The following is a 14,533-nucleotide window of genomic DNA, read 5'->3' on the forward strand; positions in this document are numbered from 1 at the left end:
ATTGTTAAAAACCAAAAAAAAAAAAAAAAAAAAAAAAAAAATTTAGGCATGCGACCGCATGGAACCCTACCGAGATCAAATGGTCTCGGTAGGGTTGTACCATGCGACCGCATGGGTTTGTACCATGCGGTCGCATGGTACATAAAAAACGACAGTTGGGTCGTTTTTTGTTGGTTTTTTGGTGGCTTTTCATCCATAAGGTGCACCACTTCGTAAAGCTATACTACTTGGCTATAAATAGGTGATCTTGGGTCATTGAAAAATGTTGAAAAAACACTTATTATATTGATCCTTCTTGAGATCAAATCCAAAGGATAAAATACCCTCTCATATTCATCTTTTCTTTGTGTTCTTAAGTTTTAGAGATTCAAACAAGTGTTTAGTGTTCTATAAGGCTTGATTAATCTTTCAAACTTTTTGCCGGATCACCCTTTAAACACCAAAATAGTGGGGGCAAAATTCGTTTGAGGACAACAATTAAAGATTGTGTTTGAGCCTTCAATTTCTTCATATATATACTTTGTCATTCCTTCATCTCCTATTATTCTTTCGATTTTTTTTTATAATTCGTTCTCATAATATCTTTGGTGGAGTAACATTATTTCCAACAAAAAGTGCATATAAGAATTTTCATGTTAGGAGAAAGAGACAGCATCTCTACACCACTGCATTTTGGGGGCTTAAACCAATTTCAAATATGAGACTATATATTTTTACATATATATATATATATGTAAAAATACATGTAAAATAAATAATAATAATCTTTTTGGGGTCTTCACTGAAGTGAGGCCTTAAGCGATCGCCTACCCCGTCTATCGTCAGGGCCGGCACTGTACATCATCTAAAAGTGCATATAAGAATTTTCATGTTAGGAGAAAGAGACAGCATCTCTACACCACTGCATTTTGGGGGCTTAGACCAATCTCAAATATGAGACTCTATATATATGTAAAAATACATGTAAAATAAATAATAATAATTTTTTTGGGGTCTTCACCGAAGTGAGGCCTTAAGCGATCGCCTATCCCGTCTATAGTCAGGGCCGGCACTATACATCATCTAATTTGGGACAACCTAATCAATTTCATAAAATAAATTAAGAAAATGTGTTATTTTCTATATGCTACCTAACAAGAATCTAAAGTTAAATACCGATGAAAAGGTTACAAGGGAGGATGATTCATCCATTCAGAGGCAGCCAACTCGGCCGAGTTTGGAGTGGTTGTGGATACAAAAGCTCTAGCTGAGAGATGGGCTTCTTTTTGCGAATGAAAATGGATTCAGTATTGCATTCGTGGAGTCTAATTCCCTGAAGGAGGTGTAAAGTCTGAAGCCGAACTTCGAGTATGTTCTGAGTGCAAGAGTTTTGTCACATATTTTATCTTTTTCGGGAATATATTTGTACGAGGAAAATGAAGTTAGCCCATTCGGTGTTGGGCCAGCCCCAAATGACATATCGTCCCACTTGGGCCGCATCCCAGATTTTTTGACCCGCCGCAGCAGAGTCCACCTCAGCTTAACATTAAAATTTTCACTTGATGAAGCATATGCACAAGTAATTTCTCAATGTAAGCAAGACTCAACATTGATGTTGTTCTTGTCATACTATATTATAAGAGAAATGAAGAAATATAATATTGGATTAACCATGTTTATAAATGATCAAGAGAGAAATACACTGAGGGGGTGAGGAAAGGTGACCATCAGAGAAGTAGGCTAACTGACATACTGTTTCTCAAGAAGGCTACCGCAAAATGCCAAGTCAAACCGTTCCTCTGGAGGATCTCCTATGCAATCGAAAACTGCATCCGCATTTAAGAAATCCTCATCGGCCGTGTACCTGAAGCATAGGAATAAGCCAGTGATAAAATAAGCCTCTGATGTCTGTGATTTGGTTATGGATCTTGGATTGTGCTTAAGCCTAAGTCATATTGTTCACTTATTCTCTCAATGAACTAGCAGTTTCAAGTGGACCTAGTCGATGGTGAAAACCCGGGTGTGCATTGGTCGTATTTCGAATCTTCTTTTTCAACCTTAAAAAGAGAACTTACCCACTCTTTGTTATAATACACTTCATCCCAGCAGCTTTGGCAGCTGCAAGACCAATTGCACTGTCCTCCACAACAACACAACTGCAAAGAATAGAGATTTAACAACATTTATGCTGACTAATTTTTGAACTGATCGAGAAAATTTCGTATTTGTAATTTCCTTTGTCTGATTAAAATGATAACAAGGCATAATCTTCTTTCGCAATTCAACTGATGAGCATGTCGTCACGATAAATTGACATTGTAGAACATATATGTAAAAGTTTGTAAATACAAAGCAATACCTCGAAGGTTCGACTCCCAATGTGTCGGCAGCTAACAGATAAATTGCCTGCAAAGAATACGTGTGTGTGTATATATATGAGAAAGTTAGACTCGAATACTTGATAATTTTATTTTTGCAGATAATCGTAAAGGGAAAAGCTCATGTTAAAGAACATCTGTTAATACCAATACGCGAGAGCCTCATAGAAAAGGAATAGTGAATTATATGATAGACAAGTGAAAAAAGAACTGTCTGTTTTGCCAATTGAAGGACTAGATAAAACCTTCAGAACTGCTAATAAACTTACATGGACTTCAAAAGCATTGACAACATAACAAAGTTATCCTTCCGAAGCTACAATGTAAAAAAAATTGTTGAAGCCACGGATCAAATGAATATAAGTGTCCTCTTTAATACTGCTTAAGCTTTAGATAATATTAAGTGGTTTAATATGGTACCAGAACATGCAAAAGACATGAGTTCGAGTCTTGCTACCACCCATTCATGAAAATTGTACACGTTGCAAGTGTTTAATGAGAAATGAATGCGGTCTGCATGTGATTCCGCGTGTTGAGACCCAATTTAAATAAATAATTGCGTCCCCTTTCCAATAGGTTAAACTTTTAGATGAGTTCACTCAAAAGATAATATAAAACGAGAGAATTGTGCACACAAGCATGCTCATTAACAGTAAGTAGGAGGGGTTAGAAGCTTACTGGATCAGGCTTCTTACGAGGAACCACATCTCCTGCATATATTTGTATTTTTTCCGCTCGCTGAGGCCCCAACAAGAATGAAACTATGGCAGAAACCTGAAATTTACTGGAAAATCTCAATCCGTATAACATGTTTAAGAAGTACTTTGAGCTGGACTTTTTCAGACACTATAGTGAAGAAACTGTTAAAAATAGAAGGTCAAGCAAATCTAATATAACAACATCAGCTGATACAAGTTCAATGGGACCAAATAAAAATCATTAACTTCAACTTCCAATGGCTACTTATGCAATTTTTCCAAATTTAACACATACATATTTCGTTCATAACTTTACTGGATTACCATAAAGAGCAGTACAAAATAGAACATGACATGCAACTTAAGATCACAAGATGCATACCGCCTTCTCATTTGAAGTGCTGCACACAGCAACTTTCACTCCTTTTTCCAAAGCTTGGTCTATTAGCCTGACAAATTTAGTTCAATAATCATGATACTTTTGTATGAAATTTTCAAAAGATATTAGGACTCCAATTTTGAGTTTGTGAGACTATTTGTAGTAGCAGAAGAATTTCTTAGAACAAGACTACCAGAAAGGTCATAACTACAGATCTATTATACAAGGCTCTTCAAAACTAAAATTATGGTATTATTGAAAGAGAACTTCAACGAATACATTACATGCTCCCGACACAAATTTTGGGAAATATAAAAGGCCAAATTTTGAAAAGTTTTGTGAAATTCCATGTAAGCAATGACTATCTTTCTGAGATCCAACTCTAAGAGCAAAAAATTATAGGGATCCTAGTTCCTGGCAGTCATTATTAGAGTACCTTAGGGAGGAATGGCAATTTTAGCAAATTTTCAAAATGAAAAGAAGAAAACATATGACCACATGAATTAGCAGCATGTTGTAGATATAGATAAATGCAGCATCTTTTCATAGTATATGCACTTCAGGGTGGGAATGTTTCAAGATTTTCGAAGATCGAAAAGCACCTTAATGAAAGCATTGGGGACTAAATCATTAAGTGAGAGGGTAGTAATTTTTCTTCTCGAGAACACCAATTTCACATGGTAGAAAAAAAAATCAAGTGATAACTTACTTGGCAACACTAGGTCGAAGAGGCAGCAACTTTTTCTCAATAAGGGCCATGAACAATTCCGTCTTTCTCTTGTGAAGTGATGCTATAAATTCCTTTCTTTCTTCCTCACTCTTTGGTGCTTTTTCTGGCCAACCCACCTTGTTAAAGTAGGCTGTCATCCTGGAATACACATACCAACCGTATTAATGATTTAAAAAAATTAGTCCAAGAAGCTTTATTAGCTAACAAACGCTATATTTCATATTTTGAATCTTGAAAATGAATTGACATTCGAACTAAAGAAGTTTTCCACTATATTCAATCCTAAATCTACCCTCTGTAACGCTGATCTAAATTAACCCAAATTTTGAATTTCTTTAGCAGAGAAACCTCGGAATTCAAAGCAATTACATATAAGATTCTAAGAATTATACAAAATCCCAAGAAAATTGAATTTACCTTTCTTTTCCTCCCCCAATTTTGAGCAATTCACCATATAAATCAACATCCCAAGTCACACCCAACTCTCTCTGCGCGATCAAACAAATTAAATGTTCACTAAACCATAAGGCAATCACTGTTAATTCATACATAACCATTGAACCTGTCATCTACTTGGAGCTTCCTTGAGAGTTTTTTTCTCGAAAAGAATAAGGCTTCCCGGGAAGTGATGAATGTAAATTTCACACTTATCTCGGGCCCAATATTGAGTAAATTGTTAGTATTTGTTGAGCTGATAATCACTAAGTTGTGTGTATTTTTCTTGTTTACCAAAACTCCGAGCTTTATAAACAACTACGACAAAAGTGACGAAAACAGAAACTTTACAATAGCATTTGATCAACTTGAGGTGGAATTGATTGGCAAAAGACACTCAAGGAACAAAAAAAATTTGAGGAATAGAAAGCTTCATCTCAGATCTTTTTTTCGTAAAATCACCCAAAGAATTTAAATATGAAATCCCAATTTGCAAACACCAGAATAGTCCACAGCTATAAAATTAGCAATATATTTCACCAGAAATACCAAATCATTCCCAAGTAATTCAATGACACATCAAATAAAGACTAACCATTTCAAATTGACGTTAAAGAAAGAACAATATCCAAGATTTATAATCAGATCCCTTATGCTGTCCTGAACATAAAAACAATACTGAACCTACAAGGGTACTCCTTAAACAAGAAATTCAATCAGTCTAATGCTCAAAAAAGAATTCACAAAAACAAAATGTTTAGAGAGTGTACTTCAGCAAAGGTGTCATTAAACGAAATGCGATGTCCATCTTTCTCAGTGTCAACAAGCACACCATCACAATCAAACAAAAGGGCTTTTGGAAGAACAGATGATGAAGCCATACATTTCACCAGTAGCCTACTGCCACTAGCATTCTTCTTGCTTGTTGACATCTGGTTCTTGATCATGCAGTTCAATCTTGAACATCCTACTATGGAACTTGTTGATGATAAAATAATAGATTTTCTTGAAAGGAGAGTAGAATTACTCTTAGAAGAAGAAGAAGAAGAAATTGTGAAGGGAGGACGGATTACTGCTGCTGCTGCCGCCATTATTGTACTCCCTCTCTGAGTTCTCTTTTGGGTAGGGGTGTAACTGAAGACACTGTGTGTGGGTCCCATAGTTATCCTCTCGTTTAGACTGACAACCACAACCCACATAAGTCATAATAGAATTAATTGTTTCATTGGTTACTCAACTTAGTTTTATGTCTTTAATTGATCACTAAATTTTAAAATGTCGAATTTTGATCACTGAACTTAGATTCATGTATTCGATTGCTCATTGAAATTTAAAATGTCGAATTTTGACCACTAAATTTTAAAAAATGCTGAACGTTTTGACTAGCACAAATGCTAAATTTTGAAAAATGTCTATTTTATAGTGATTAACGTACGATATTTTTCAAAGTTCGGGTGGTCACAACTTGACATTTTAAATTGTAATGAGCAATTAAAAACATGAATCTAAATTCAGTGATCAAAACTCAACATTTTAAATTTCAGTGACCAATCAAAGATATAAATTTAAGTTCAATAACCATTGGAATAATTAACTCGTCATAACACCATAAATGACTGGTTTAGTTGTATCTCGAAATATATGAATAAATAAATATTTAGTTCCTTTGGTGAAAATTAAAATTAATTTTTTAATAAATTTTGACAAAAATTAATAAGATATGTTGATGAAAAGATGTGATCTCATGAATATATTTTTCAAATTAATTATTACAAAATTCGCTGTGTGGTACAAAAAGGTGTTTCGATTAAAGGATTTACAGCTTTCTCATGAAAAATAGTTAAATAAATTAACATACTCATAATTGAAAATAATATATTGCACCATTTATATTAGAGTACGCAAAATTGTAATATCGATTTTTTATACTCCAAAATTTCAATTACTATTTTATTTTTATCTAGGAATTAGTTTTTCATTTCCATCCATCTATAAATTAACATTCATTTGAGCATTTTTAATATATCATTTACATAATTTTATTCCATTTTCATTTTCTTTTATGCAAAATTATATTTTTTATTAATTATATTTATATATTCTTTATTTTTATGAAGTATGTTGGGTTTTTGATACCCAATAAATTTCGGGTTATGATGTTAACGTGAGTTAATATTATTTCATAAGTATAGGCCGATGAATGAAATAAGTCCAACAACCAAGTCTATGAGCTACACCCGACCCAATTGTATTTCCTTATGGATGGCTTAAATCTTGGCCTGTTTACCCCTTTAATAGTCCAACTTAAAGCCTAACCCTAAAGTGTATATATGGCTATAACTCTAGCCACTTTCTAATGATGTATTGTGTGCTTTTGAGAGAAGAAAAAGAGAATCCCGGCTGTCCCCCTTTGTGTGAGAAAAAAGGTCTCTAGAAGTGTCCAAAAAGCTTGTATAACGTGTGCAATTGGTGATTCCTTCATAGTATACCTTTATGGTGTCTTTTCCTAGTTTTTGTGACCACAAATCATCATCTTTTCTAGTCCTACGTGGGTAAAATTGAATAGCAACCGAGGTGAATTAATTGACTGTGGTTTGGAGCTGATTAGACTGGTTGTTGGTTGAGAAATGTGTGTTGGACTGAACTTGAAAATCACCGATTTGAATATCTTTCAAGAATGCTTCCGCAACAATTGGTATCAGAGTTTCAAGGTGGTGGTTTTGGCTCTTGAAATCTAGCAAAAAACGTCCAGAAATCGGCAGAAACGAACCAGAAATCAAATCGGAAAAAACTGTCGAAATCAGTCTCTATTTTTCGTATTTTCTAATCAATATAGACGGAGTTTTGGGAAACGGAGACCACTGACGTGACGTGCAGGTGGAGGTGAACCCTACATGGCAGCGTGTGTCGGTCGACGACGGCGCGTGTGGTGGCGCATGAGGCCCACGCGCAGAGGGAAGAACCAGCGCGTGAGGGCGCGTGAGAGGGAATTTCGAGGAGGTTCCTTCAGGCAGTTTGTTCCTAACATTATTTCTGACATTTTCTGTGTTGAAAGTTTTTTGTTTTAGGACATGTAGAAGAATTTGGATAGCGTTGTTCTTCGGGCATTCAGGACTCGATCGTGATTTTTTTGTTGCTACAGTTTTCAGAGACTTTAGGACGAATAGTGGTGGTCCTAAAGTGATAAATTCGGAACTCTCATAATTTACGGACTCAGATAGGTCCGCTCTGCCGCTCTGGTATATTGGCTTAACTCAGTTTAAATTTCAACATTAGCAGATCATTGTGTGGGATGATCGTTAGAATTGGGGGTTGTCATTACTTGACAACTATTGCTTGTGCTAGAAAATTTAGGAATTATTTGCTCTATTTTGAAGTATTGAACTTTGATTGCAAGCTGATAGTCGATTTTGTGTTTTATCTGTCATATAGTCATTGTGTGAGACTTGTTGCGTGAAAATTTGAATTTTTTGTTTATATACTTTCGTGTTTGCATTAATTATCCCATTAGAACACCTGGACTTGACCCGTTCGAATATTCCCTTGATTTAAGATCGTGAATCTTATGAAATCTTGGAAATCTAAAACGGTGTATATTTGCAACTTTAGGATTACTTTGTGTGACCTATTTGTGACTTGCTTGTTCTATTTTTTATTTTCTCATTAAAAATGTCTTCACACTTCAAAGTTGAAATTTTCAATGGGAAAGGGATTTTTCAATTTGGTAACAAAAAATGAAGGGTATTTTGATCCAACAAAAAATTTCAAAAGTCATAGATGGCAAGTTTTCTACAAATTTAACAAAAGTACAAAAAGAAAAGTTTGATGAACTTGTATACACTTCAATTATTTTACACCTGTCTGATACTGTGTTGAGAAAAGTAGGAAAATTGAATTTTACAAAACAACTTTGAGAAAAGTTGGAGGACTTATATTTGCTTAAGTCAACTCCTAATAAATTGTACTTGCTTGAACAATTTTTCAGCTTTAACATGGATCCTTCAAAGGATCTTGATGACAATCTGGATGTTTTTAACAAGTTAGTTCAAGACATCGTTAATTATGATGAAGAGGTATGTGAAACGTATAAGGCTATTATCCTGCTTAATTCCATGCCTGATTTATATAGTGAAGTTAAGAATGCAATTAAGTACGGTAGGAACACCTTAGCACCCGAAATTTGTCATAGACTCACTTAGGAGTAAGGAGATGGAGATTAAGGCTGAAAAAAGGATAAGAGGAGTGTCGAGTTACATATGATGAGGAGTAGAATGAAGTTTAAACATATGAATTTGGGTAGAACTCAAGACGGTAGTGATTCGAGTAGTGACTCGAGTGATGAGGGTAGTAAGAAGAAGGGCAAGGGACGAGACAAGTCTAGTGGTAGAAGGTGTTACAGTTTTGGTAAATCTGGACACTTTATTAGGGACTATCCCATGAAGAAAAATAAGCTGAAGGGTAAGATGAGAGGTGAGACGAATTTGGTTGAGGGGTTGAGTTATGACCCCAGTGAGGTTTATTAAGTGTAAATCTAGTCACTGCGTATGCATCTGTGTGTGATCCTGTTCTACATGTGTGTGATTGTCTAAATTTTGTTACACGATTATCTGCTACATCTCAATGTATTTGATATGTGCATTTGCATGAATTTGGGACATTAGGATTAGTTGGTGTAGTTGCTTGCATGCAAAGTGGGTTAGGATGCATTAACAATGTGTTGTGTGCCTTGGTGAGGTGGAGTATAGATGCCTAGGGGTACATGGTGGTTTGTACCGGGATGTGAAGTATGACATTTGGATCACGAGTGGAGTTGTATCAAATGTCTAGAATTTTTTATCTAGAAAAAGACCCTGATCAGGTGGAGTGTGAGAGAGACACTTCTGTTAGGTGGAGACCCATTATCCACATAGGTTGGGAGAAGTGATGTGGAGATAGAGGATTATCCAGTGGAATTAGGATCTTTTGTGATTTACCAATTAGACATGAGTTGAGTGATCTATCTAGTGAGCTTGGTGGGCGATGAGAGAAGTTATGTGTTCTTGAGATGTGGAGCAACATGGAATGGGATATGATAAGTGTGGTGAGATCTTTTCTTAGGGTCATTTACGCATGTGTTGCATATGTGATTGATCGTGGTTTGATTGACTTTGTGTTAATCTATAGTTCTATGTGAACGTGTTTCTGAAAAGATCTGTATGTGTTATCCTATATTATATCGTCGTCGCACGTGTATTTGCTCTTGATTGTTTACTGTTAAATATTTACTTCTACTTGGGTGTTTTTGACCTTAGCCCCAATGAGTACATGGAGCAGGTATGGTATGTGTTTCAAGTTGGAAACATGAGGTAAGGTCTATGATCCATTTTTATTGTCTACCTTGATTATACAAGTGCTAACTGTGTGTTTTGATTGCTTGCAGATTTATTGGGTATCAATGTGAAGATTTGTTGAGTTTTTGATACCTAATAAATCTCGGGTTATGATGTTAACGTGGATAAATATTATTTCATAGGCATATGCCGATGAAGAAAATAAGTCCAACAATCGAGTCCATGAGCTACATGCGGCCAAATTGTATTTCCTTATGGATGACTTGAATCTTGGCCTGTTTACCCCTTTAATGGTCCAACTTAAAGTCTAACCCTAGAGTGTATATATAGCTATAACCCTAGCCACTTTCTAATGATGTATTGTGTGATTTTGAGAGGAGAAAAAGAGAATCCCGACTGCCCCCTTTGTGTGAGAAAAAATGTCTCTAGAAGTGTCCAGAACGCTTGTATAACGTGTGCAATTGGTGGTTCCTTCATAGTATATCTTTGTGGTGTCTTCTCCTAGCCTTTGTGGCCACAAATCATCATCTTTTCTTGTCCTACGTCGGTAATATTGAATAGCAATCAAGGCGAATCAATTGGTTGTAGTTTGGAGCCAATTGAACTGGTTGTTGGTTGAGAAAGATGCGTTGGACTGAGCCCGAAAATCACCGATTTGAAGATCTTTCAAGAAAGCTTCCGCAACAAAGTATATTTTGTAATAGATACCAATGAAATTATTCATGCAATCTTATGAAAATTTAAAATTGCAAAATCATCCCAACCTTAGATGAATAAAGAAATTAATTTTTAGTGACAAAATAACAATTAATATAAAAATTATTTTAGTTGGTTGCTTTTAATTTTTATTTATTTAACATTTTATTGACTTATTTTAGTTTTTTATTTACTTGATGTTAAAGTTTAGGAAAAGAAAATAATTTTTTTAATGAATCATCTCCAAAAAAATAAAAAATAAAAAAAAAAGAGAAAAAAAACCTTTAAAGAAAAAGATTTAATCGAACAATCAATAACTAAAACACAATATGCAAAATATTAATTTAACTATTTATTGTTTAGAGAAATTACACTGATATTGTTCATATTATATTCACAAAAATCATGTCGTTTATTTGTGTGAAATCGAAATGTAATTTCAACTTACCGGAATGGATTTGAGAAGACAAATCAATAATTTACCAAGTCTGAATGTATGAATATGGATTTATCCATTTTTTACTTTTAAATAAAAATAGATCTAACCTTGTAAAATAAACATGTAAATAAGTTTAATGATTTTTTTGAAATCAAAGTGTAATAAAAGGAATCAGAAAATGAAGCGAGAAAATGCAAATGATGAATTTTTGGTTGAGACAAGTGTTGGACACTTTGTCCTTAAGATGAATTTACCCGCATCAGTGCTAACGATTCTCCGGGAATTATCTCCCAAGATACAACAATCACGTCGAGTCATAGGAACACTCCAAATGACTTAAACCAATTAACTCAAATGGAGTTAGCTCTCTACCAAGACCATGACTTTGATGCAAATGTTTTATACAAAATCAAAGTTAACATGAAATGGAACGATATGGAGTTATGAGATGAGTTTCTTTCATTGATAAAATTCAAACACATAGGGTCTATATACAGTAGTTGGAAAGGTATGCCAAATGATACAACCATACCAAGAGACACATCTTTTGAAATTTATTTTTATACATTAAGAGACACAATTATTGGTAATTAATCATACTCATACCAACTAGAATATTTTACAATATTCTATACAATTTTTCAACTCCAATTGGCCCCTATTATTTGAGAACATTATTTTTAGATTAGAGTTTTGTGTTATTTTATTTTATTTATTTTAAGGATGCATAGTTTATAAAAGAAGAATTTTTTTTAATTTACGTATAATATTATTTTATTAAAAAATATGTATTTAAAAAGAAGTGGATAAAAATGTATTATAATTTTAAGAGGAAATTAGGTTAAGTACGGCCCTAATCAAAGAGAATTGATTACTACCCTAAATTACAAATTTATTCAGTATTATCTTAATTAGCCGTAACTTCCATGTGAGATTAAAAGAAATCATATACAACCCCAACTAAGCATATACAACCCCAACTAAGCCCTTCTCAGTTTCGTATTTCCTTCAAGCTTGAGGACCTTTTCGTTTACTCGCCTTTGGAATCGATGTCGCCTCTAATTCTCTTAAGTGTGTTTGGACGTTGCTTGTTGCTGTTTGAGCGCCACCTGCTAAGATTGTGGTGCGGTTGTGTGCCGCCTTTACTTCTCTTAGGTTGTGGTGCGTAGTGCCTGTTGGTGTTTGGGTTGTGGGAGGGGGGGGTGTTGTTTGTGCGCTGCCTATACTTCAAAAAAAAAAAAGGTTGGGGGGGGGGGGGGTGTTTGTGCGCTGCCTATACTTTAAAAAAAATAAAAAAATAAAAATAAAAAAGGTTGAATCTCAATCTTGAGGGCTCCCACCGCCCCGTCTCTAGAGCTTTGTGAGAGAGGTAAATCGCGGGAGGTGCCCCAACAGGTCAGAGAACAAGAGCTGTCTGTACACTGCGCCTAGAATAAATTTAATTCCATGTCTCAGGAATCGAACTCCCACACTGTGGCTGCAAGCAAGGAGTCACTCCTGTCGTTTGCACCACTGGGCTATGCTCCAGGGAGCAACGCTGCCTATACTTCTCCTAGGCTGTTGGTGGTGTCAGGGGAGAATCTAGGACTTGGAGTGAGCACGGGTGGGCGGCCGGTTATCGTTGGTCACAATAAAATATTTCAAATTTAATATAACAATTATTTGTGCTAAAAATGAATATATATTATTTAGAGAAAAAAAACCTTTAAAGAAAAAGATTTAATCGAACAATCAATAACTAAAACACAATATGCAAAATATTAATTTAACTATTTATTGTTTAGAGAAATTACACTGATATTGTTCATATTATATTCACAAAAATCATGTCGTTTATTTGTGTGAAATCGAAACGTAATTTCAACTTACCGGAATGGATTTGAGAAGACAAATCAATAATTTACCGAGTCTGAATGTATGAATATGGATTCATTCATTTTTTACTTTTAAATAAAAGTAGAACGAACCTTGTAAAATAAACATGTAAATAAGTTTAATGATTTTTTGAAATCAAAGTGTAATAAAAGGAATCAGAAAATGAAGCGAGAAAATGCAAATGATGAATTTTTGGTTGAGGCAAGTGTTGGACACTTTGTCCTTAAGATGAATTTCCCCGCATCAGTGCTAACGATTCTCCGGGAATTATCTCCCAAGATACAACAATCACGTCGAGCCATAGGAACACTCCAAATGGCTTAGACCAATTAACTCAAATGGAGTTAGCTCTCTATCAAGACCATGATTTTGATGCAAATGTTTTATACAAAATCAAAGTTAACATGAAATGGAACGATATGGAGTTATGAGTTGAGTTTCTTTCATTGATAAAATTCAAACACATAGGGTCTATATACAGTAGTTGGAAAGGTATGCCAAATGATACAACCATACCAAGAGACACATCTTTTGAAATTTATTTTTATACATTAAGAGACACAATTATTGGTAATTAATCATACTCATACCAACTAGAATATTTTACAATATTCTATACAATTTTTCAATAATTTCAAGTATTAAGCAATTTACATTTGGCTTAATTTTACATTCATCAAATTAAAAATTTCACTTAAATAATCATATAAAATTGATCACAACTAACTTTCGATACATAATTCCAACATATATAATAGCATACTTATATATAAAAAAAAAATTTAGAGTGCATTTTGCAATCATTATGCAAAATGATAAAACATTCGTAGCTGTCCTATTTGACAGGACTTCTGTATTTTTGTTGAAGAGCTTCATTATCATAATTTGTGTTTAAAAATTAATATTGTTTCAAAAGGATTCTATTTTGTACTAGATTTTAGAGAAAGTCACATTTAATATGTTTTCTCTTTAAATTCTTCTAACTAGAAAAATAATGTTATTAAATTGGTTCAAAAGCAACTTTTGTGTCTCAAAACTCAAAAGTTCTTTTTTACTTCTCAACAAAAGCAATGCTAAATAGGTTCATGGATCATTTTAGGAAATTTTCAAATTTGAGATTTAGAGAGAGAGAGAGAGAGAGAGCAACTACAATTACTTGAGATTAAAGGCAAAATTTAATTGAGAACTTTATTTTCTGTAAAACTTCAATTCAATGAATCTTCATATTTCGTTCCAGCTTGGTTAGGTTAAAAAAATAGATTTTTAATATATTTTGATAAAAAAATAATGAAATTAATAATTGAAAAATTGTGACTCTCATCAAATATACAATTGAAAGGGAGTTTAAAGAAGAAATTTTTTTCTCTAAAAATTGGCATCACAATTTGCAGAACAATTATGCAATTGCCTCCAATTGGCCCCTATTATTTGAGAACATTATTTTTAGATTAGAGTTTTGTGTTATTTTATTTTATTTATTTTAAGGATGCATAGTTTATAAAAGAAGAATTTTTTTTAATTTACGTATAATATTATTTTATTAAAAAATATGTATTTAAAAAGAAGTGGATAAAAATGTATTATAATTTTAAGA

The 14,533-nt window shown here is 33.8% G+C and overlaps 1 protein-coding gene across 2 annotated transcripts; it reads right to left on the reverse strand.

The window, feature by feature from the left end:
* Nucleotides 1–1,559: 1,559 nt before the first annotated feature.
* Nucleotides 1,560–5,726, reverse strand: LOC111401721 (CBBY-like protein). 2 transcript variants are annotated; one of them, XM_023029588.1, is made up of 9 exons: nucleotides 5,370–5,721; nucleotides 5,195–5,297; nucleotides 4,582–4,652; nucleotides 4,144–4,302; nucleotides 3,438–3,504; nucleotides 3,036–3,131; nucleotides 2,339–2,385; nucleotides 2,055–2,135; nucleotides 1,560–1,843 (listed from the first exon to the last, which is right to left on the reverse strand). In XM_023029588.1, the coding sequence occupies exons 2-9, from the start codon at nucleotides 5,195–5,197 to the stop codon at nucleotides 1,720–1,722; spliced, it is 648 nt and encodes a 215-aa protein (XP_022885356.1). In that variant the 5' UTR covers nucleotides 5,198–5,297; nucleotides 5,370–5,721; the 3' UTR covers nucleotides 1,560–1,719. The 2 variants fall into 2 exon arrangements, with proteins under 2 accessions (XP_022885356.1, XP_022885355.1); XM_023029587.1 differs by lacking the exon at nucleotides 5,195–5,297 and having other exon boundaries at nucleotides 5,370–5,726.
* Between the last annotated feature and the right edge of the window lie 8,807 nt (nucleotides 5,727–14,533).

The sequence above is a fragment of the Olea europaea genome, chromosome 10, assembly GCF_002742605.1.
Source record: "Olea europaea var. sylvestris chromosome 10, O_europaea_v1, whole genome shotgun sequence".
NCBI classification, from domain to species: Eukaryota; Viridiplantae; Streptophyta; class Magnoliopsida; order Lamiales; family Oleaceae; genus Olea; species Olea europaea.